Genomic DNA, 22,312 nt, shown 5'->3' with positions numbered 1-22,312 from the left:
TATGCAAACAAGAGTCCATGTAAGCTAGCAACAAGGAAAGCTTACACAGAACCAGCCTTTCTGATTAAGAATGATATCAGGACCTCTATCAGTCCTGAGTACAAATCAAACACTTTACTTGGAAAACAAGGAAGGTAAAGATAATGGGGGAGAAATACTAATATTCCTGTCTCTATTATATTGTCAAAGATGAAAAAAAAAAAAAAAAAGTCTGTTCTCTGGCTGAATATAGTTTTTTAAAGGAGGATAACCTTAGGAAAGGGTTACAACCCTAATTCCTTGTTTTATTTTCATACTTGACTTTCCTTTAATTCATATTTTCTAGGTACATATATTCATTTTGGCTCCTATGTTCCGAGGACCTGTTCAGGGACTAAACCTTTTTCTGTCTTTCTACCACACGCCTCATCCTTTTCTCTAAATTGTCACAACTGGTACATGAGCCAGAAATCTCATATCATCGCTCTTTCAGCAGTTCTGGACATCCTCCTTTCCCCCAGCTCTTCATTTGTATTGCTCCCAGTTGTTTCGCTTCTCCACATAAAGAAAAAAAGTAGTCAAGGTTTTATTAAATTCATAGCACGACAACTTATAAGATCAATGGATAGAGAATTTCCTAAGTCTACAGTTGATAAGTTTCTAGAATTCATTTTGGGGAGAACAGACCTATTTCACATAAGAAATAGTCTCAAGTAGATATTAGCTAAAGAAAATCAAACAGAATTAGTGAGCTGAACTTTAATATATACTATATGGTGGCATAAAAAATATTGCGAGAGTATCCATCACCAACTCCTCCCACCAAATAGATGATCTTCAGGGTCAGAGATGTTTCTCCCTTGCCCCACTCTTCTAGAAGGAAAGAAATGTCTACATGAGAAAAAAAAAAAAAAAAGAAAAAAAGAAAAGAAAAGAAAAGAAATACCTTCATAATAAAGTGCTGAGATCAGAGATGAAAAAATAATTTAAGAGAGATAAGTGGGATGTAAAGGAAATTTTCTTTCTGGGGAGGTTTAGAAGAGATGAGTTAGAACAGCTATAATCATGAAGAAAATTGGCTGAAAAAGAAATCAGGGGTGAATAAGGACAGCACTGAGATAGCTGGATCTCATTTAATGTCCCTAAGAGAAAAATCGGGAAGAAAAGGAGTAACTTTTATTTACCTATGTTGTGGATCTGTTTCTTTAATGGGATACTACACTATGACAGGCAGATCACCAGTCTTTACAAGCATTACAAATGAACTTATCAAAATTACAGTAGATATTGGTTGAGTTCTTTCACTTTTCTCAAACCTCAGAGGGAAGATAGGGGAGGGTGGGGGTAAGGGGAAGACATCAACTAAAGGACCTGTATGCATGCATATAAACCTAACCAATGGCCACAGACAACAGGGGGGTGAGGGCATGAGTGTGTGTGGTCAGGGGTGGTAGGTAATGGGGGAATAAGGACACATATATAACACCTTATTCAATAAAGAAATTAAAAAAAAAGAATGAGTATTAATTTATGTAAAAATCCAAATGTCAAAACGCTAATTTCAAAAGAAATCTCCTAATTGGGTAAAAAAAAATTAAAAAAAAAAAAAAAGATGGGGAAAAAATGGTGTGAGAGAGCAAGAATGTACACACAGATACACTTGTCCTGTCAATGGAGACAGTGACACTGTGTGCAGGTGAATGACACGCTGTGAGCACAGAGGCTGAGAGGGAGCACCCGAGGGTTGCTTTTCTTTGTCTATACTTGGAGTTCTCCGTGTACAACTTATGGCCACGGCTTCACCTCTACCATACAGAAGGTACACAGTGGATAGTAAAACTTTTTAAGTTAAACAGGATTCACACTGGCCTCTCAAATACTAGCACACATACAAAATGATCATATTTTATTTTATCTATTATCTTATGCTTTTTAACATGCTTTGATATTTTTACTTTGATTTTTATATTCTGTTAATTGCAAAGAGCTTCTTTTGAGAAAAAAAATCTCTAAATTTTTGCTTTATTTTTTGTTTCATTTTATTCACTTTTTGCCTAACCTTGGACACACAAGAATCTAAATAAAATGCATTGGTAGAAATGATATTTGAAGTCAGTAGAATTTCATGGAAATTGCACCGTTTTCATGGTCTCCACGCAGCCTTGTGCTGTTGACTGGCTTGATTTTAATATGATGTCCACAGCCTCCATGAGGGGAGATGAATCTTGCCTGAAAGATTTCTTAGGGACCAACCAATTCTGTGGTGACAGGGAATATGAAAATGTACCCATGAACTGAATGGCTATAAAATATTAAGTGCACTACTTTCCCATATCTACTCAGAGGTAAAAGAATCCATGTCTACCCTGGGGTCTGATTTCTGTGGATGGAAAGCCCACCAAGGGAAATACTAGTAACACAGGTTACAAAATCACATTAAAGTTTCAGTGCTTGTACTGAAACTTCCTAGTATAAACAGATTTTTTTTTTTTTTTTAAATCTGGTACTGGATTTCTGCACAAAATAAATAAGATTTTACTTTGCATTTAGTTTGAATGGAAGGAAAATATTCCTTCCATTCTGAATACCTTCACAGTAAGGGCAGGAGGTGTAAACTAGTCTGGAGGAAGGGACTGGAAAATCATTTATAATAAGGTAGGAGTAGAAGTAGGGAGTTAAAATGTGGTACTTCTAACTGAGACAGGAGCCTCTGGAGCCTGCTCTGTATCCTCAGCGATCCTCTGGCACATCATTAAACAATGGGGTAAACTCAGCATCCATTTCCACTGAATTGAATAAAAATTCTCCATCGTCATTTCCCTGTCTGTTATCTAAGGTACACAGTGGAAACCCAGAGTTTTAATGGGAGAGACAGAAATACTACAAAGAGGAAATGTTTGCATAAATTGTTGCTTGTTTGGCCTAATAATGAGCCTGAAACCCGGGTATTAAATTTAAGTGCTCTCTGGAATAATAGAAAAAATTTGATACTTAGGAAAACAGTTCCATCAGGGGCTATATGACTGTTTCTTAGATTGTCATTTTAACAAAAGTGGAGTTCCTTAAATAATGCATGTCTGTTTAAGCTTAAGATATACGATTGAAAAGGTACTATATGCTTGGTTCAATTAAAGGACTACCTTACTGTCTTATGTAAAATTATTCCTCAGTAGCTTTTAAGGACCCTGAAAGGATGTCATATGCCAATAATCTCCCACCCTAGCTGAACATAAGATTATCCAGAAAGCTTTAAAGAATCTAGATGTTCAAGTCTCTTCACTAACGATTCTGATTCAGGACCTTGGAGATGGAGTCCATGTTTCTATGTTTAAAAACACACACAATAGTTTATTTTGATGCACTGCTTAGGTAGGGACTCACATATGTACACATTTATTTATTTATTTATTTATTTATTGAATATATTTTATTGATTTTTTTACAGAGAGGAAGGGAGAGAGAGAGAGTTAGAAACATCAATGAGAGATAATCAACATCGATCAGCTGCCTCTTGCACACCCCCTACTGGGGATGTGCCTGCAACCAAGGTACATGCCCTTGACAGGAATAGAACCTGAGACCTTTCAGTCCGCAGGCCAACGCTCTATCCACTGAGCCAAACCAGTTTCGGCACATTTCTAGACATTTAAATGGAAACAACTGAATACTTGGAATGGAAATATGTTTGCAGCCACAAACCCACGGAGAACCCAGAAAAAATTATTCTGAAGTTAGACAATGTTGGTATTATCTTAGATGCGTGTTTTTGTTTGTTTGCCATTTTGTTTTGTTTTGCATGATTCAAAAACCCATCCTAAATGCATAAATCAATAATCTCCACTATTTTATATTTTAAAAATCTATAGGAAAACAAACCAAAAAAACAAACAAAAAACATGATTGCACATGCTTTTGTGTTATGGGCAAAGAACATGTGAGATTATTGAGTCTTGGGATAGAATCTAGAGTCACATCATAGCTGCAATTTACTGAGCATGGTGTTAAGTGCCTGAGCTATTGTATCCCATGTATCCTGATAATAATCCTACAAGGAAGTAACTGCTATCATCTTCTTTTTATTATTTTTAAAATTTTATTAAGTTCATTGGAGTGATATTGGTTAATAAAATTACATAGGTTTTAAGTGAACAATTTAATACACAATTCATATATTGCTTTGTGTGTTCACCACCCAAAGCCAAATCTCCTTCCTGTTAGGGTCAGGCAGGTGACACTGGCTGTGAAAGAATTCACAACTAAAAGAAGAGATACAGAGAGGATGTTTATTTTACTTTCCACTTATCAATACAGGACAAGAAACAAAAAGCAGCTTCCCCTTTTAAAGGGTAATGGCTGCTGTTGGTAGGTGACAAGTAGGGGAGGAGGATTTGGGCTGAAGTGAAGTTTGTTTTTCAGGAGACAGTCTGGACAGATGTCCTTGGAAGGTGTCTTATCAGTATTTTTCCCAAACCAGAAAACATGCTTAGAGCAAAAGTTGGGAAGCGTTCCAAAGAGGCCTGTTTGAAGGGAGGGAGTGAGGGAATTTTCTACAGCTAGAGACTCCTTGGTGCAAATTATCCCTGAGTTGCAAACACAGCAGGGAGGAGGGGTATGCAAGAAGGTAGCCTTGAGGGTAGCTTATCTTGTCTTGCAGTTTGAATGGAGGGGCTGTTTGAATCAGAGGAGCTAACAATCTTGGGGTCTAATACCAAGTGCTTCTCATAAATTGTGGAAGGCTCCAGCAAAGGAAAAGAAAGGCCTTTTTTTTTTCTGTCCTTACACTTCTGTCACCATATATTTGACCCTCTTTATTATTTTATACTTTCCTTCAAACCCCCCCTCCCCTTTGTCTCTGGTAACCACCATACTGTTGTCTGTCTGTCTCATTTTCTTTTTATAGGTAAATGAGACCTAGAGAGATGAAGATTGCTATGTCCACTCAGCAATAAAGCAACATAGCTTCTATTTTTCACTAAAAATGATTAACTGCAATGGCCACAGTTAGGTTTTATTTTGTTTCATTTCTTTGTTTTGCAATGTGAGTTTTATTCTTTAGAGTTTAATTATTCTTTTATAGTGAAATGACTTGAGAAGAATCTTATATCTTGGGTCATATTGTATGATCTGGATACCTTCCCACTTTCTATTCCCATTAAGCCTTCTTGCTTCATTCTACTGCCAGCTTCTCTTATACAACTAGCAGTTCCCATTATCCCCCTACGCTGAGATAGTTTTCTCCATGGCACTTATGACTACCTAACATGCATTTGTTTATTGTCTGCATCTTTTCCTTATATGGAAGAACCAAGAAATCAAAGACTGTTTAACTGCTATATTTTCAGTTCCTAGAACAGTACTTGGCAAATGGTAGGTGCTCACCAAATATTTTTTTTTCACATAAATGAATGAATAAAAGTATGAGTCATTCAAACTGTCAAGTTAAAACTCCCCAAAGCCATAATTACCTAGGAATATTTCAGTCATTTGAGCTAACAAGTCACCATTCAGGCTGATGCTGGGGGAGTTGTTTTCTGTTATTTGCATAAAAAAGCATTTTAACTGATGCACAATCTAATTCAGTTTTTATTGGGAGACAATTGAATCAGAAGCTAAACAAATGCATTTATTAGAATATGTGTTCTTTTAAACTCATTTGAGAATGAAGAGAGGTGTTACTGAGCAGCCAAGAGATTTCTACCTAAATTTACCTATTATTTCCAACACAATGGATTGGAGGGTTCGTGCAAGCCAAGATCCCATTTAATTGTTCACATTTGAATTCCCAGAACTTCACCCAGAGTGAGTGCCCAAGTTATGTTTGTTAAATTTCTGAAATTCAGTATAACAATATTTGAATCTGACTCCTTTCAATCTTAGGATTTAGGAGACAGTAACATATTCTTTTTAAGTTTTGGATTCATTATCTTCAAAATGGAAACAACACTTTGTTTACTGAGTTGTGTAAGAATTAAATTTTAAAATCTATGTAATGCATTTAACACAGTGCCTAAAATATAGTGAATATGGGAAGGGGGGGGGGGGAATCCATCAGAGTTAGCTGTGCATATTGTGTGGTAGAAAAATCTTTTCCTTTTATCTCTTTTCTATGCTCTGTATTTCTGAAGCTCCACCTAAAGCGATGACAAATAGTTTATAGAACTCGAACCAAGTAGCCTAGCTTATAATTTCATAACTAATGAATGCTGATGTTTCCATTTGGTCCCGCGTTTATGCTTTTACTGATTAATAGGAATTGAGAACTAAAGTAAACATCTAGCATTAAGATAGTGGGAAAGATTCTCACCATGAGTAAACAGAGTTTAAATGTTGAATCACCCAGTTGGGTTGTCTACCCTTGATCTATTCACTGGCTTCACAGCTCTTCACTTCACATGGACGGGTGTACCCTAGGTGTTCTCACTGATTATATTTCACTGTAGTCTCCCCAAGATTTTAAGCCTTAGGATAATACAATGAAAAGAGATTGTACTAGAGAAATGTCTCTAATTTTTCATGTAAATTTTATGTTCTAAAGTACTGTACTGCAGTCACTTGCAAATACTGAGGTGGCAGTTGCATAGATGTGCAATATATTCATGTGATATGCCACTGAGTGATGACTAAAGCTCAGATGTGTAATTGATCAAGGAGAGTATTTATTGCAGGAGTGCTGTGCTGTCTACAACAAATGCATTCCTGAAAGATTGTAGATAAATCAAATGACTGTAAATTGAATAATTTAAGAGGCATTAGGGGAACTTGTTACTTAAATAAATCCCCTTATGACTCCTCAAATTTAAGAATCCTTTTATAATGCAAAGTGCTTACCTTATTGTTTTAATATTGATTTTTTTCACGTTAAGTTTGTTTACACTGAAGTACACCTGCACTAGAGAAAAAGCAGTAACTGATTGAGGCTGCTGTGGATACTGTTACCTCTGCTTCCAGCTTTCAAACTTGTGCCAAGAATTGGGCACAGGAGCACTGGGCTATGGATTCTCACATCCTGGAGAGTCCAGTGGCCTGGGAGAACTTACCTGTTTACAGTTATATACCCCAGTATACGAGTATACGATTTTCTGTTTCAAAAGGTCAAGAAACCCAGCTCAAACTTCATCTAGTAGCAATTTTTTTCATCTTAAAAATTTCCTTGACCTCCACTGTTATTTTTTTTTCTTTTCAGTTTCTGTTCTTTTCTTTACAACACTTATCAAAATGTGTAATTACCTATGCACTTCCTTATTTAATATGTGTTTCCCCTTCACTAAGCTGTAAACACTGACAATGTCAGTATTGCTCTCCACTGTTTTCTCAATGCCTAGCATAAGTCTAACACATGATAAGTACTTAATCTATCTTGACTGAGGGAATGAATAAGAAAAACTTAATAAATAGATAGAAATTAGCCAAGTCCCATTTACTTAAGAGAGTTTTTTACAAGGGGCGCTCACTGGTCTAGCTCTGAGCTCTCTCCAATCTCCTTCCACTCTCCATCTTTCTCAATCTGTTTCAACCACAATAATTATCCTTGAATATGCTAACTGCTTACTGTTTCCTCCACTTAGTGTGCTCTCTCCTTACTAAATATTGGGTCGGCAACTAAGTAATTGCGGATTTTTTAAAGAAAATCAAAGACAATTTTTTCATGGAACTAAATAACTTTATTCTGTAATGTATTGCCCATTTTGATCAATGACCTTTTGCCATCTTTCAGGCAGCATCATAATCCCACGTTCAAAAAACTTCTGGTTTTTATTAGCAAAAAACTGAATCAGGTACGATTTGACATCATCATCATTATTGAAATTTTTACCATTCAAGGAGTTTTGTAAAGATCGAAACAAAAAGTAATCAGATGGTGCAAGGTCAGGACTATATGGTGGATGTGGCAAAACATCCCAACCAAGCTCCATTAATTTTTGCCGAGTGACCAAAGATGTGTGTGGCCTTGCATTGTCATGATGGAATACAACACCTTTTCGATTTGTCAATTCGGGCCGCTTTTCTTCAACTGCATTGTTTAATTTCGTTAGTTGTTCAATGTAGACATCAGAATTGGTCATTCGGTTGGGTGGTAAGAGTTCAAAGTAGACAATTCCTTTGTAATCCCACCAAACTGATAACAAAACCTTCTTTTGATGAATATCAGCTTTTGATGTTGTTTGAGTTGGTTCACCTGGCCTGCTCCACGATTTTTTCCACTTGATATTGTTGTAAACAACCCATTTTTCATCGCCAGTTATCAGTCGTTTTAAAAATGGATCATTTTCATTACGTTTCTTTAGCAAATTGCAGCTGCTAATGCGTTGCGTTAACTGTGATTCTTTCAGTTCGTGAGGAACCCATGTATCGAGTTTTTGAACACAGCCAAGTTGTTTTAAGTGATTTTCAATGCATGTATGTGATACATGAAGCTTCTCTGCAATCTCACATGTTGTACTGTGACAGTCCGAATTGATTATTGCTTTGATTAGGGCGTCATCATCTTCAACTGGACGACCAGAGCGTTTTTCATCTTTGAGTGAAAAATCACCAGAACGAAATTTGGCAAACCAATTTTGACACTGCCGTTCTTTTAAGGCTTCGTCACCATAAACAGCACATAACTTTTTATGAGCTTGCAATGCGTTTTTCCCTTTGCAGAAATAAAAAAGCAAAATATGACGAAAATGTTCCTTTTGATTTTCCATTTTTCAACGAACGCCAAACGAAAACTACAAAACAGATCAAAAAACTTTTTTTACTGATTAACAGCTGAATAGCCAACTATCAAATAACAAAATGTGCTTTACATTTGTACTACGTCTGCAAACCTAAAAATTCAACTGAAGCCATATATGTGTGAAACCCGCAATTACTTAGCTGCCGACCCAATAGGTTAATCTTTCTCAGCACTGGGGCTCTGCGGTGGGCATTTTCTGTTTTCCGCATCCTGCACGGAAAAACGACAGTTTCCTGAGTGGAAGAGCTGGGGATTAAGAAATTAGAGAAAGAAAGAGACAACAGGCAGAAATAGATTCATAAAGCTGGGCGCTAGGTGGGCGCCATCTCTCTGATGGAGAGACAGTCACACTTACCACAGACAACACAGCATATTTATTGGTTTCCAAAGGGAAGTTTAAGGTCAAAAGGAGTTTCAGGTGTGCCCAGATCCTATTCAGCAAGATCTGGGTAAGCTCCTCATTTTTTGGTACAAGATTTAGCATATCAAGATCTGGGTAAGTCAAGGTCCTGTTTGTTCCTCATTCGAAGCACATGGATAAAGATAAGAAATCAGTACTGATAACAGGATTCTGCCAGTGCCCCCGGGCTCAGCTGATAAGAATTAAAAGAGTCCATGTGCCTTCTCAGGCGGCTCTCTACAGGTCTCCACAGGAACACACTTCCTCCAAGGAGCTTTTCTGAACTCCCTATCTAAAACTACAGCTCCCAACACGCCCCTTAGATTTTTTTCTCCATAGTGTCCATCACTAATCTGTACATGTCTATTTGGGTATTGACTGTTTCACCTCTATACATAGGGAAGTCAGGGACAGTGCCTGTCTCATTCACTGTAGGGAATAAGAACCATGAAAAGCACAGAGAAGATACTAGATAATTTGTTTTGACAGAAATGTTCTCTCTTTTCTTGTCCTTTCCAGTGTTAGTCATGTTAACATTATCCCCCAGTCATTGCTTGTGATAATAAACTTAATTTAACTTAACGTTAATATAACATTACAAAATGTTTTGCTTTTTACAACAAATGAGCTTATAATATCTCAATTTTCACATGTTTGTATGCTTAAATGATATTGTCCTATTATATCATAGAATTTATCTACAATGCTCTGAGGCATATGAAGAACTTGGAATCATATTCTCATCATCTTTAGCTCAGTTTGGAAGACATCTTTGTAGAATTTCTTACAAACTCACTCCAATATTTTATAATCAAGATGCTTTCATTTAAAGCCTATTTTGGAATTTTTATAATAATGTCTTCTTTTTGGCTTCTTAGGTATTTGACTATGATTTTGGACTACAGGATGATTTTATGGGCTCAGCCTTTCTGGATCTCACACAGTTGGAGTTGAACAGGTGATCTTTGAACTGTCATAATATCACTACACCTTGTTAGAAAGCTGGGCTAGTGTAATAAACAATGTCAGCAGATCTGGGTTCTAGTCACTGTTCAGTCATGTGTGGTTGTGAGCCCTCATGCAAGGCAGACTTTCTTAAGCACATATTTTTCATCAACCCAATGGAAATAAAAACACCTTCCCTATCTTACTCAACAACCATTCAACAGAAAAATTCTTGGATGCCTGCTTTGTCCCCCAGCACAGTGCTAAGTACCAGAAATCTAGAGATTAATGACACATTCCTTGCTCCTGCATTACTTGTATGGTTGTGATGGGGCATAAAGGAGATTATGTTTGCTAATCATATTTACTAAGAATCAGGCCACCATATGGGAAATAAAATGCATGCACTTTTCTCAAAAAACTGCAACTTGTCACCTGAGCCAAAGTAATCACCAGTAATCCTAGGTTACCAAGGAATGCCCCAAAAGTGGAGGCAGACTGGTTGTATTTGCTCAGTTAGATCAGTTTACCATTGCATGACCAGTTGTAAAGTTATAGTATTAATACTAATACTGGTATTAATTATTCCTTGTACCTAGTTATGGTCTTATATTTTTTAAAAAATTCATTTCAACATAGGAGTTAAGCATTGATTAATACTATGGAAGAAAAAAACAGGCTCAAGTGATGCTGGAATGGGTTGTAAAGGAAGCTATAAAATCTTCTTTGATGGTTTTATGGAGAAAGGACTCTGTTTTAGATGATCATGCTCCATCATGTGGCAGGAATATAATGTGGAAAGCAACATAATGGGCTAGATTACTACTCTATTTTTCTGTAAATGTAGATGAGTGGAGAAATAGAAGTTATGGAGACACCTTAAGTGTTATAGTCAGCTGAGTTTGATCACAGCTTATGGGTCTTCCTAAGATAGTTTTTGCCTCCAACTTGACAAAAGAGGGGCTTTTCTGTAATTCCTACATGTCCTTCCTTTTAACCTAAAGTGCAAGCTTGACTTAAGAATAGAACCCAGATGGTCACTGGTTCCCCACCTCACTACAGTTGAAGGAAGTGTCCTAGATGGTGTTGTATGTAGTCCATTATCGTAAAAACTGAGCTCCAGCTGGGATGGGCTGTGCTGTTCTTCTATAAAGACCATATTATTTTCTCTGTAGACCTCTACATAAGGATATGCAAACTATTGGACTTAATCACAGAGCATAAATTTCTCTATTAAAGATAAAATTATTGTGAAAAATGACTTAAAATAGAAAACTATGGGATGATAAAGAAAATAAAAAGAAACGATATGCAAGCATTTGGTGTTTATGTTGACACATTACTTATTTTACATATTACTTAACCATTCCATTTTCCCCAACCACTTTTTAAAATCACATATTACTTTTTGAAATTACATATTTATAATTATGACATTGAATTCCATGTATAAATCAGTAGCCTCTGAGTGTAGAAAAATGGGTAATAATAGTAGCATATAAATGCTTAGGCTACTATATAATGCATTAAGGTATCTCTTTGAAAGAAAATAATAGATGTATCATAAAGCAATTGCAAATGTCCTTAAATCTTTATCATGCAATCATTATAAAAATGTAATGAAGTGGGTCGGGGGTAATGGGGGAATAAGGACACATATGTAATACCTTAATCAATAAAGAAATTTAAAAAATGTAATGAAGTTTTTCCTATTAATTTATATATATAATCATTATAGGAAAACAAGTCAAATCAAGTTGTAAACCCATACATACACATGCACAATATAATATTTAATATATATTTGTTAAAATAAAAAGAACAAGTTTTTATCTTATTATCTGACCATAATTAGCTATAACTAAAATCATGTTGAAACAATTTTCAGCACAATGATTATAATGTATATATATTATCTTTCTAACAGGTTACTTGTGTTTCAGTTAAAGCCCTTGATATTAGAAACCTGTTTATATTTTTAATAATATCATTCTTTGACTTGGTAAATTAAGCATTATTTGAGTTTCCTAGTATTATAATAACCGAGTGCTAGAAACTACATAAGGTTCTCAATCCCAAATCCTCTTCCCAGTATTAGCCTTCAATTGCTTCATTTCCTAAAAGTTAAGCTCAATGTAGATAAGGATCTTATCTTTGGTCCTGAGCTCTGGTTTTCACCCATAATCTAGCATTGTGTGTGGCATTTAATATGTGCTTAATACATATTTTGTGAATGAAATGAATGAGCAAGTGACTAAATAAGCAAAGGAACATTCCTAATTTGCCAACATTTCAAGATTCAAGGTTAGCACCAAACGTTACACAGTCACTGAGGTTAATGAAGGGCATGAACCCTAACTTGTTAAATATAAATTAAAATATGGAAATAAGATATCATCTATGCACTACTTATTGAATGTATATTTTGCTTATTTTCTAAAAGTGATTGTGGGTAATAAATACTGAGCAATTCATAATCTCTTCCTCAGATATCTAACTATAATGATTGCATGATAAAGATTTAAGGATATTTTAAAGTCTACTAAGTACTGATAAAATTATTGATTACTTTGTATTTCTGAACCTAAAAATTATTCAGGGATCAGTTTTTAAAAAAACACACAAAATAGAAGCACTTTTTAAAATATTATAATTTCTTTCAAGTAATTAGACATTGTTTTTAAAGTATGTCTATAATGTGTAGCAGGCAAAGTATAGTTTATATTTGCCTCTTCTCTCACTCATTTATTACTCAATATCATATTCATGATTTTAAAAAAAATCTTAAAGATGTGAGAGGAAAATAGTGGTCAATAAATGACCCCATTTGGTTCTTGAACTCAAATTTTAGAAAATACCCGCCATTGCATTCTGTGTGCTTAGAGATCAAAGAGCAGGAGCATTGTATGTTTCTGAAATCACTTCGTGGTTTTTATGGCCTTCCTAGTGACCTCATAGCCTTTCTAGAACCCTTAAACTTATCTAGTAAATCCAGGTATACCCTGTTGGCTCAAAACTTATTGGACAACTTCATTCATCGATGAAATGTTCACAAGAACAGAGTGTAAAGGAAGACAAAAATATTGATATAAAATATATTTTTTGCTTATTCATTTAATAACTGTTCAGAATATTAATAATTTCTGTCACAGGCCCACAGATGTGACTCTGCCATTGAAAGATCCCCACTATCCTGACCATGACCTTGGAATCATTTTGCTGTCAGTTACCCTTACACCTAAGGAAGGAGAACACAGGGATGTGGTAAGTCTCCCCACAGCCTTGTAGAGCTGTTTTCATGCTCTCAAACGTGCGCTCTGATGTTCACTCAAACATTGTTTGAATGCGTGAGCGTTCTCTGAGCCCGGAGGTAATAATAAAGAGAAGCAGCATATGAAAATCTGGCCGTCTTTTGTTTCTGTGAGTATCCTGGTATCACTGATCCTTGTATATTATATCTCTTGAACTCAAATCTCCTGTCCTATGCTCCAGATCAGAACTTCTTGTAAATAAGAGAAACATTGGCATCTTTTATTATCATTTGATTTACCCAGCTTCAGACATGTTATATTGTAGACAAATGATAGTGTTCATTCAGGGAATACATTTATTAGTGAATTAAATATTTGGAGTTCTACCTGGAGGTATTCAGGACTTACCATGTTGACTATATTGTCAGGTGTGCCATAAGAAAATGAAGTGAAATGATAACAGAGTTTCTGCTTTCTGGTATTATTTGCTGAATGATAAGTGAGCAATTTTTATCTTTTTGATGGACTACCATATCAGTGCTACCCATTTCCCAGCACATCCTGCTGCTGTGAGAAGCTGACAAGGGATACAGAGGGAGCCAATTACTGTATCACTGCTGGAGGGATATTAAAAATGTCAGGTTTGACCCACATTGGTAGGCTGGCCAGTGCGCTTTCTGCCACCATTTACCAGAGATTATTTATTAGACTCCACATCCTTTTGTGTACCCAGAGCTACTCTCATTAGGTTTGATTGTAACACATTTTCGGAGTAGACATAATTTTTAGGCAAGTTCAAATGTTCTTTCAGTAATGTGGGTGTTGCTGTTTTAAAATAAGGCATGATTAGAGCTGATATATATCATTTTCTGAAAGTTATTATCAATATTTTCTCTAAATTGTAGATGAAAATAGTGAATTCCATATTCAAATTAGTGTTTTAAAATCATTGAAAATTTCACCCTTCTCGATAAGTACTTTTCTCCATCTTTTTAAGAATTAATAAATGCACATATTCATAGGTAATATTTAAGTATGATTTAAGTGTCTATAACTATTCAGTGAGGAAGAAATTTCTGTTTTCAAGCAAGTATTACCAAATAATACCTTCTGTGAGAACTTAATGCGATGGAAGAATGCATTTACACGTGCACAGGCCCATGTGTGCAGACAGAAGAGTGGGTGAGGACCTGGTAATCAATAAGAACCTACTATACACCAGGTCCTGTGCCAGACCCTAAGGATACAGGAGAACTTATACCCAGGGGAGAACTCAGAAATCAAAAAAATCACTGAAGAACATGTATGCTGACAACTGTTTTAAGTGTCATGAAAGAGAGGTCTGTGTTGCTATAACAGCAAATATAGGAGAAATTGTTTTAGTCTGGGAGATGGTGATTCTCTAAGAAGTCAAATTGCAGCTGAAGTCTAAAGTATAAATAGGAGTTAGTAAGGCAAAAACGAGGAAAAGAGGCAATATTTTAAGCAGAGTATAACAGCCTGTGCAAAGGTTCCTCCTTATGGCTAGAGGAACCATGTTGCATTTGAAGAATTTTAAAAGTATTGGAGTTTAGAGAAGATGAAGGCAAAGAGTGAGTGGAAGATCATGGTACATGATGACAATTGGAGTGGAAAGGGATGCTCAGACTGTGTCGGGACCATTGGCCATGTTCAGTTTTGTGGTCTTTCCTCGGAGAGCAATGGGAGCCATTGAAAAGTCTGTAACTGGGAAGTGGCATAATCATATTTGCTTTTTGAAAGTAGCTCTGCATCTGCACGATGGAAAATAAATAAATGGAAGAGTAAGAATGGATGCTTGGAAACCAATTAGAAGGCTATTGCAAAAATCCAGGTGGAAGATAATGGAAGTTTAGATGAGACCTGTCAGAGATAGAAATGGAGGGAAATGATTAGGTTTACCTAAAGGAGGTGAAATCAGCAAAACTTGGTGATAGAATGTTTTTGCTTTGGGATTCTTTGGTATGTTAATGAAGGACAGTACTTCATACGTGAAAATGCCTAAGTGCTTGAGGTCTTGTATATTCCCTAACCATGTAGCTATTTGGGTGATTTGATGATGGAAAGTCTACTAAATTTTATATTAAAGAGATATTTATTAGGTACTCTCAGATCAAACTGAGGGCTTGAGGGATCAAATAAGTATCCAGTGATCTTACGATGGAGCTGCTACTTGTTCTAAATTCACAGAAATATATGTCAGCTCAGACAAAGTAGTTCCCACCTCTATTTCTTCTTCAACGATTCTTGCAAAAGTCCTTCAATCCTCATAGCTGCTCAGACTTATGTAGGCACAATGTCTTCCTAATTAGAAAAAAATCATTTGAAACAATTTAGGGCCTGGTTGTTGATCATCAGTGATTTCTCAAACAAGAATAGGGAAGAAACTGGTGGGTTACATAAAACAGTTACACATAAAAAATCTGTCATTATTCATCTTCTTTTCTTCCTTTCCTTTCTCTTTATCATATCTCTCCAGCATAAACAGTTCTTTCTGAGATCCTCATGTCATTTTCTTTATTTCAATCCTAGCTTTTTGGAAGAAATATTTTACTGCCACGTATTTTTCATCCACTGCCTTACTTCATATCTTTCCCCTTCAAAGTCCTAAATAGCACTGGATTTATTCTGTGCCAACTGAAAAACTGTCTTTTTTTTTTTTTTTTTTGCCTCCTGTATTACTGTGGATTCTCACCTGTCTTCTCTCTTCTTCGTCAGGGAAGCAAGTGGCTTAGCAAGGACTCAGTGCCTCAGAAAAGGCCTATGCCAGGCTAACCTCTGGTTGGCGAACCATCCTGATCTTGGCCACACCTGAGGAGCAGAGAGGGGGGTGACAGGTGTGACTATGTTGGCTCCTCCTCGTGGGTGTGATCATGTGATTAATAGATGGGAACATGGAGTTGGCTATAGAGAAGTGGGTCAAGAGGTGGGGAGGAAGGTTAAAATGTTCCTCATAGGAAATTCTATTCAGTTCCCCAATATCCTGGTGAGTCTAATGTTCTAGATTTGGATCTGGGTTCCTAAGCATATTACTAAGCATGTTACTCAACATTTCTAACAAGTACATAATAATTTGCTTTTTTAATCCTTTTTTTTTTTTTTTTTTTTGGTCCATGTAGCAGTTATTTGGCTATTTTATTAATATTGCTAAATTGTTAAGTAACACTAGTTATGAGATTTTAAAACTGTGAACAAGGACCATTTTTTCTATTTTGAAAAAAAAAAAATTCCCTTACTGATTATCTTCGAACAGTGTGCTAGGTTCTGTACCTTCCTCTCTCTTTTTTTTTTTTCTTTTTTTCTTTTTCTTTTCCCTAAGTGTTCAGTAACCTGTGGTTACTTCTCTGGTTAAACAGAAACTCCTGATGAGGTGTTTTAAGGTTCTTCAATCACCAACAATGTTCCCTCACTTGTAACTTCTGTCCCAGCCATGCAAACTCTTGCAAAACTCACCTTCTCTTAAGTCCTGGCTTTCTTATGTCACTTATAATTCCCCAAATGTACCTATACTATAGTTCTGCTCACCTCTATCCTATATTCTATTACTCCATTAAAAAAAACGTATAAATTACTGCTTCTGATTTCCTTATGATAACTTCTCTCAAAACCTAGCCCAGCTTTCTGTACCTAATGGTTGTTCAATGAGTTGTTGCTGAATATCTATGAGGATTTGAAGGAATGAATGCTTCAAAGGTGCAGGAAAAGATATTATTTATTTTTCTTATTTAAATCCCTGAGGTTGTCACAAACAATATTAAAGAATGAGTTAAGTTTCTTTTTGAGATCTTAAAATTGGTATGTTAATGATAATGTGCTTAAAATCAGTCTGTATTGCTTGTCTCAAGATTTCTAATGATGACAATGAATTAAAAGCAGGTAATTGTATTTTTTTTTCATTTTGTAACATGTTTGTATTAGCTAAATACATTTCTCTGTAATACATTTGAATTTCCTTGGTTAAAAATCCAATATGTCTTCAAATATAATTTTTATATTCCTGAATACATAACACATTGCTGCAGTAAAAATGACATGCTGAACTTTCACACATTATCAAGGAACAAATCTTGTTTAGAGAAACCCCAACTCAAAATGCAGCAAACCAGAAATCAGTTAGTAAATGATCACAATTACATTTAATATTTAGAATGATATATGGGGATGAAATAGAAGGTGATTTTTTTTATTGACTCTTACACAGCAAAATTAGAAGAATTGTGTTTGCTTTGTTAGCTCAGAAATTATTTAAGCTTTTGGGACTTAAGATTTTATTTTAAAAACCACATGTTTATTCTTATGCCTGTGTTTACAGAGCTTAACTAAATACACATGTATTAAAGTGAAAAAATGGAGTATGAGTTTCAAGAGCCATAAACAAAAAAATCCTAACAATCAAATAGGAAATAGAGTATTAATGTTAAGAAAATGCTACCAAAAGTAGGAAGAAATGAGTAACTGGAAACACAGAGTATTTAGCATCCGAAAGTGCTAAGATTTCTAAATCAGTCATCTTATGAGTTTTGTGTACACTGTCAATACTGACAGTAAATGTCATGAATAATGCAGTTGGGGTGACTTCTCCTTGTGTGGACTGCCAGTTCTGGAAATCAGTAAAACTGAAGAATGAATTGAAAAACCTATCAGCCTGCTGAATCCCCTCTAAGGCCTCTAAAATATGAAATGTCTAATCACAGCAATTTAAGAAATACAGTATAAGTAGCAGCCAAAGTATTTCATAGTTGCTTATATTAAAATCTTCTTCATTGAATTAATGAGTCTTTTTAAAAAATCCCAGATGTGTCTCTACATATATTTGTGTGTGTGTGTGTGTGTGTGTGTGTGTGTGTGTATGGGGGCATACTGATGAGTTGCATGACACAACTGTCATTTCTGTTTGAATTCATGTCCCGTTTTTGACCCCTTAAAAAAGTGTGTCGTGAATACATATGTGTCTTGTGTATGGTATTTTCGTCTGATGGTGTGTTTGAGTTCTTTCTGGCTCTTTTTCTAGCAGAGTACAATCCACAACTTTCTTCATTGGAGAATTTGTGAAATAAAAGTGAGTTAATTTGTATTATACACTCTCTTAGATAACCTAGACCTACAAATTGCTTGGCTAAAAAAAAAAAAAAAATTCTAAGAAACATATGAATTGACCCTAAAGGGCTTTTAAAGTTTTTTCCATGTTGGTTTATTTTTTTTATTTTTTTCCTGAATTATTTCATAGCTAACATTTGAAAAAATATCCACCTATAAAAATGTGATACATATTTTATGATATGTATATACAATAATATCTACCCATTCTGTAATTTCTTTTATATCTATAGAGCCATGTAAGTGCCTAAAAAAACCACAACAAACTATAAAAGCACAAAGTGGATTGAGATTGTGGAATCTTTAAAAAAAATAATTAGTTTTGCAGCTCTATCACAGGCCATATTTTTATGCTACTTATTTCTTTTATTGGCTTCAAAGAAAGTTGAGCTGCTAATAAAAAACTTTTGTTACCTATAATAATAAAAGTGTGGTATGGTAATTAGACCAGCTGTCCTTCTGGATATCCTTCCGTCCGGACAAAGCCTGGGGGGAGGGGGACAAGGCAGAGGCCCACAGCAACCTTGTGGCGGCCAAGCCCCTTGCACAAATTCTGTGCATCGGTCTCTAGTACTATAATGATATTAGATAATGACACTTTCAACAAATTCATATGTTTCTCAGCTGAAGATCATAGAGCAAAAAACAAAATCTTCTTTTTCTTTAATTTGCTTCATCACCTGTCTTTAACATTCCCCAAACAATCTTTCTTTTCTAACATGTTTCACAGATAGCAAAGGTAGCATAATAGTATGTCTGTTAGATTCACTTTATAAAAACTTTTCTACTGTTTTCAGTTTAATTGAATTTACCTTAACCCAATCATCTAAAATGAAAAGGAGACTTGGGAGAGGGATACTCAAAGCCATTATTCAGCTAATTGTTTGGCTAATGGAGCAGAAATATTGTTATACATTCTAGGGCCATTCTGAGAGCCCCTGAATCTAATTTAAAAAATCAAGATAATCAAGAAAATAATGAATTGGTTCCCATAAATGCCAGATCTTTCATATTTACACTTAAGAAAATTACTACTGACTTTTTGTTTGAATCAGTGTCTTAATCTGTAAAATAATACCATGCTGCCTATTTATAAAGCCAATTTTGAGAGGCAGGAAAAATACCAACCCTATAGTTTGTTTTACATTTTAATAGTGTGCAATAGTTCTGAGTCAGGAGATGTGACTTTGCCAGTAGTAGTGAATCTGTATACTATGGAGTAGCATTACCCTGAAATTTCAACTTTCTCTCATGTTCTTAGCTCTTTTCTTTTCATAGTATAACATTTCTTACAGAATGGAATTTTATAAGATTCTTAGGTACTAGATGATGATGATAAATGGCCATGAGTTAAGAGATTTTACTTTTTTGCCAAAACTAGTTTGGCTCAGTGGATAGAGCATTGGTCTGCAGACTGAAAGGTTACGGGTTCGATTCCGGTCAAGGGCATGTACCTTGGTTGTGGGCACATGCCCAGTAGGGGGTGTGCAAGAGGCAGCTGATCGATGATTCTCTCACATCGATGTTTCTAACTCTCTATCCCTCTCTCTTCCTCTCTGTAAAAAAATCAATAAAATATATTTTTTAAAAAGAGATTTTACTTTTCACTTTATTTATCTTAATTGCTATTTATTTGACTCAAAACATTGTCTCTAAGAATTACTATTCTTTGTTCCTTGAAATTCTGCTTTCTGTAAAAGTTGAACATTTATTTTCTAACTCCTACTAGGACAGTTCTTGTGACTATGTCATACTACAAAAATGTATGATTTCCAATTATCTTTTAGCGATGATGGAGAAAGTGGTGGTGGTGGTGATGATGATGATTGCAATAACTTATTTTACATCAACCACAGACATTTACCATATGCGCATCTCCACCACCCAGTGATGGGTTTTGTTGCTTTAAAATGAATTGGACATTAGTACTTAGAAAACATATAAAATTGTTTTATAGTAGTATTTGATAGCAATGCTTTTCAGTTTCCTGGCTCCATTTGGGGAAAAAATGGGAAATCATTATAACCTAAGGAAATCTATTATTCTTCTATAGTTTCATCAATATTTAACACAGCATATATATAAAGTATAACCCATAAGACCATTATTTATAAAAAGTAGGAATGTATCCTTATCTTTGACAATTTTTATGCTTTTCTCACTTCCTACTCTAGAAACACAACATAATTTCCTTATCTTGGTTTAGACCAAAGTTTCCCTTCTTATATAACTAAATCTTGTATTAAAACCTTTTCTTTCTTTTTATAACTTATGAATGGTTTCTGAAATGGTTCTACTTTATAGTGAATCCTGCTGAAAAATATAGAGGTATCCATACATGTCTTTGCTACACAAATATGGCAAGCATTTCTATAAGCTATATTCTTTGCTCCAAATGTTCCCTATTATCTACTTCGTCTGCCTTAAGGAAAATAATAAGCTAAGATAGGGTATAGAGGTTAATCAGAAAGTTAATAGTACCTCAGTATTTATTGAAAAAATTTTAAAACTGGAGAGGAAATAAAATATTCTTTGGATTTTTATGACCAAAAGACCAATGATCTTAGGCACTCATCACAAACCTCCATAACCATAAATACATCTTACTAAGACACACACACAAAAAAACTACTCTTAAGGTATATGTTATGAATAAACATTTAGATCTTCTAGTAGCCATCACAGTGTGCAGCATTTTTCTCCATTGAAAGCTCTTATAGATCCTGATGTAAAAGATTAGGCAGATGCAAGTCTAAAATGCCATCAAAGTAACAGATTTGCATGTGTTTGAAGAGGAAAATTATCATAGACCTAGTAAAGCCATGGTACATCCTCAGCACCACCAAAAGGGAACAATCGCCAGACACGAGACTGGATGTGTTTTTCCCCCAGTGAACAATTAAGATATTTAAAATGTTCCATTCTACTTAAAAAGTACTGTCCCTCCCCCCCATAAAAATAAACAAACAAACAAATAAACATAACTAACTCTTACCAGAAAGACTGCTTGAATGTTAAAGGTGCTTCTGTAGCTGTGAGTACGTGTAAACGATTTTTTGTCTTTTATAGTTTGTTGCTGGAAACTGTTTGCTGTTTAAATGTTAAGCTTCCTCTTGAAGCCAATTGGCTGCCCTATTCTGTACCTGAGTGATAACGTAATTAAAATGCTTTATTTCATTTGCAGACAATGCTAATGAGGAAGAGCTGGAAAAGATCAAGTAAGGTAATGCTTAGCATGTGATCTTTCAGCTTTTCTTGTTGAGAACTATCAGTCAAGCCTCTCTCATACCTCTTCAAATTATACACAGGATTTCATCACTTCAATTCATTTTTTCATAAACTTTCAGCAAACCATGTACTGCTTTTTTCAGTAAATAGAAATCACACTGATCAATTGCACCCAAATCATCCTCTTGCTAATCTCTGGTCACTTCTCAGCATCATTCTCAGCATCTGGCTTGTGTTACATGTACCACAGGGTCTAGAAAATGTCTGCTCTAGATCAGTAATAAAACAATGAGGTGAGGGTAGGAACAACTTTAGAGAGAAGGAAAACCATGTAATTTACTGTTTCTGTTCACTGACAATTCAGCCTAAGGCTTTCTAAACTCAGAAATCCCTGAATTGCTACATCTTTGGAGTGTATAATGAGAACAGCTTTGCATCATTGCCTCTTCTCACTTCAAGAAATAAACACTCTTGGGAGTGAGAGGACTTTATGGCTCCTATAACTTACTAAGCTCTGGCTCTTATAACTTGTAAAAAATATAAGATGTAAACTAAGCTTCTGATTTGTTCAGTGGTGTATCACTCTTGGACACAAATTAGCATCAAAATGAAATGGACTTTTCTGTGAGTACTCCTTAAAAGAAATAAAAGAGATTGTATTTGTAAAAATCT

At 35.2% G+C, this 22,312-nt stretch overlaps 1 protein-coding gene and 1 long non-coding RNA gene across 31 annotated transcripts in view; one reads left to right on the top strand and one right to left on the bottom strand.

The window, feature by feature from the left end:
* The window catches only part of LOC311622019, a 1,104,806-nt gene that overhangs the window by 280,454 nt on the left and 802,040 nt on the right, over positions 1-22,312 (bottom strand). The window lies entirely within an intron of this gene.
* Positions 1-22,312, top strand: part of MCTP1 (multiple C2 and transmembrane domain containing 1) — a gene marked incomplete at its 3' end in the record, with an annotated part of 425,829 nt that overhangs the window by 187,040 nt on the left and 216,477 nt on the right. For 15 of the 30 annotated variants that reach the window (XM_084882645.1, XM_084882668.1, XM_084882652.1 and 12 more), the window contains exons 4-6: positions 9,980-10,059; positions 13,199-13,310; positions 21,597-21,635. In XM_084882645.1, coding sequence (XP_084738771.1) covers positions 9,980-10,059; positions 13,199-13,310; positions 21,597-21,635 — 231 coding nt within the window. Of the gene's footprint in view, positions 1-9,979; positions 10,060-13,198; positions 13,311-18,326; positions 18,375-21,596; positions 21,636-22,312 lie in introns of all 30 variants that reach the window. The other 15 variants (XM_084882642.1, XM_084882664.1, XM_084882669.1 and 12 more) reach the window with 2 other exon arrangements.

The sequence above is a fragment of the Pipistrellus hanaki genome, assembly GCF_964339955.1.
Source record: "Pipistrellus hanaki genome assembly, chromosome: 4".
NCBI classification, from domain to species: domain Eukaryota; kingdom Metazoa; phylum Chordata; class Mammalia; order Chiroptera; family Vespertilionidae; genus Pipistrellus; species Pipistrellus hanaki.
This window is presented reverse-complemented; position numbering and strand designations above follow the sequence as displayed.